The 2,138-nt window shown below is 29.2% G+C and overlaps 1 protein-coding gene across 2 annotated transcripts in view; it reads right to left on the bottom strand.

Annotated features, from left to right (window-relative positions):
* Window positions 1-657: 657 nt before the first annotated feature.
* The window catches only part of LOC123015839 (tryptophan 5-hydroxylase 1), a 14,344-nt gene continuing 12,863 nt past the window's right edge, over window positions 658-2,138 (bottom strand). For both annotated transcript variants that reach the window (XM_044415855.1, XM_044415863.1), the window contains exons 7-8: window positions 996-1,225; window positions 658-949 (exon numbers count right to left, since the gene is read on the bottom strand). In XM_044415855.1, coding sequence (XP_044271790.1) covers window positions 703-949; window positions 996-1,225 — 477 coding nt within the window. In that variant the 3' untranslated portion in view covers window positions 658-702. The remainder of the gene's footprint in view (window positions 950-995; window positions 1,226-2,138) is intronic.

Here is a 2,138-nt window from a genome sequence, read left to right as displayed (position 1 = left end):
GTGTTTTATTGTTTACTTAATTTAACGATTTTTGTCTAAGAATAATTGTTATGTTTTGTGAATGATTATTAAGAAATAAGTTTTGAAGATTACAAAAATTTTCATTTCAGTTAGTTGATAAAATAATCTAAGAATCGTATATTTTATATTAATAAATAATAATTAATAATAATTGTGTGTTTTATTAGTAATAAAATATTTTAGTAAAAAATTTTAAATAAAATGTCACAAAATCAACTTTTCGTAGTCAACTGATAGATTTTATATAGAAGTAATAGATATTTAATTGTATCACAAATAATGCTGTTGAGAAATATTAATTTAACACAATAATGACCCGTTGTGTTAACAATTTTTTTTTTATTTTGTAAATTGCGGAAAAACTGCATTTCACTGATATAATATTTTGATGTAGACATATGTAAAATGTTCCAGGAAATCGATTGACGTCAATAAAAGTGCAAAATTCGTAATAGTTTTGAAGTTATAGGTCAAGTTTAAAAAATTACGAATCCAACCCGACTTTTTCAGAATTGTCATTTTTGATAGATATCTCCCTAAAAAATTGTAATTTTAAAGTCGGATTTACACAACTCAATAATGAAGGCCAAGTATTATTTCATGATGAATATTTATTAACTTCAACGACTACTTAACATATAATCTGGTCCATAAATGTTACAATTCAAATTTGGTATATTTTTAGTTTTGATTGTCTTCCCCATTTGAGGTGGCAAGTCCAGTTTGCAAAAGATTGGCAATTTTATCAACATTCAAATTGGCATGTCTCGCGCTGATTTTCTTCAAAGCGCTGTTTACAATGCACAAATCTCCGCGTAATTCCGAGACCACGGCTGTTATTTTCTGTTCATTACTCAAAACTTCCACACTTTGAGTATACGGATTGTAGCGCAGCCCAAACGGCCGCTGAATTTGTTCCGCAAAAGTCCTACAAGCCTGAAAATAACACAAAAAAATACCACGTCCAAAATCACCTCATTTTCTCCTTAGCTTCCTCGAAAGAATCAGTGTACCAATAACCGAGCTGAAAAGACGTGATTATGCACTCCTGTTTGACCGTTTCATCCGGATCGAAACGTTTTATTTTTTCAGGAGTGTTAAGAGCGTGGCGAAGTTCAGCCACTGAACTCAAGAGACCAGCACCGTAAACGCGCATTTCGCCCTCTTGCTTGCACAAACCGAACTCAACGGTGAAAAAATAAAGCTGAAAATGAAAAAATCACCAAATTGGATACTACTACAAAAAATTAAAGGAACAAAAAATTTTCCTAACTCATCGAAAAATGGTCGTATCTGGATAAAAAAAAGAAACATTTTGAAGCTTTAAGTTAATAGTTTTGAGATCTTTTGGCAAATATTTTTTCGCTGAGATATCTGACTTTAAATGAAAAAAGAATCATCTTGTTTTTGATCATCAATATCTCAGCAACCAATGACCACACAGAGAATATAAGAGTAGTGAAAAAAACTGGAATAAATGTTTTATAAGACATTCATCTGTTTCGCTAAATTTAGAGCGTTTTTCACTGAAGATCTCATTAAATTCAAAAATTTGTCAAAAATAATGCAAAAAAATAAAAAAAAACAATCACAATATATATGTATTATTTACGTCTACTTCTCTGGGTTTTGGATGACTTCCAAAAAAACTTTTTTGGCGAAAGATAACAGAAAATCGTAAAATTGTATCTAAAAAGTGTTATTTTTTGCTTGTTTTAGTGCTTTGACAAGAAGTACAGTAAAATCAAAAAAAAATCTAAAATATTGCAGAAAAATACATTGTCAACTTTTCTCTAGATTTTGATTGAAGTTAACAAAATCTGAACGATTTGAACATTGAAAAAGTAAGGCCTAAAATGCTTTATTTTTTACCGAAAAACTAACAAAATGGAAAATATTTGTCCAAAATACTGCAGAAAATCAAAAGATTTAGCCAAAAAAGCGCTAAATTTGATCAAAAACACAAGATTTTTAAAAATCGAGAAACAGCGATTAAATTCATTACATTCAAAAAATTTGTCAAAAATAATTCAAAAAAATTGTCACAAAATATGTCATTTACGTCTACTTCTCTGGGTTTTGGATGATTTTCAAAAACACTTTTTTGGCGAAAGAAA

This window comes from Tribolium madens, unplaced genomic scaffold (genome assembly GCF_015345945.1).
Source record: "Tribolium madens isolate multiple individuals breed KSU strain unplaced genomic scaffold, Tmad_KSU_1.1 Scaffold_11;HRSCAF=98;Tcas5.2_LG3b, whole genome shotgun sequence".
Taxonomy (NCBI): Eukaryota; Metazoa; Arthropoda; class Insecta; order Coleoptera; family Tenebrionidae; genus Tribolium; species Tribolium madens.
This window is presented reverse-complemented; position numbering and strand designations above follow the sequence as displayed.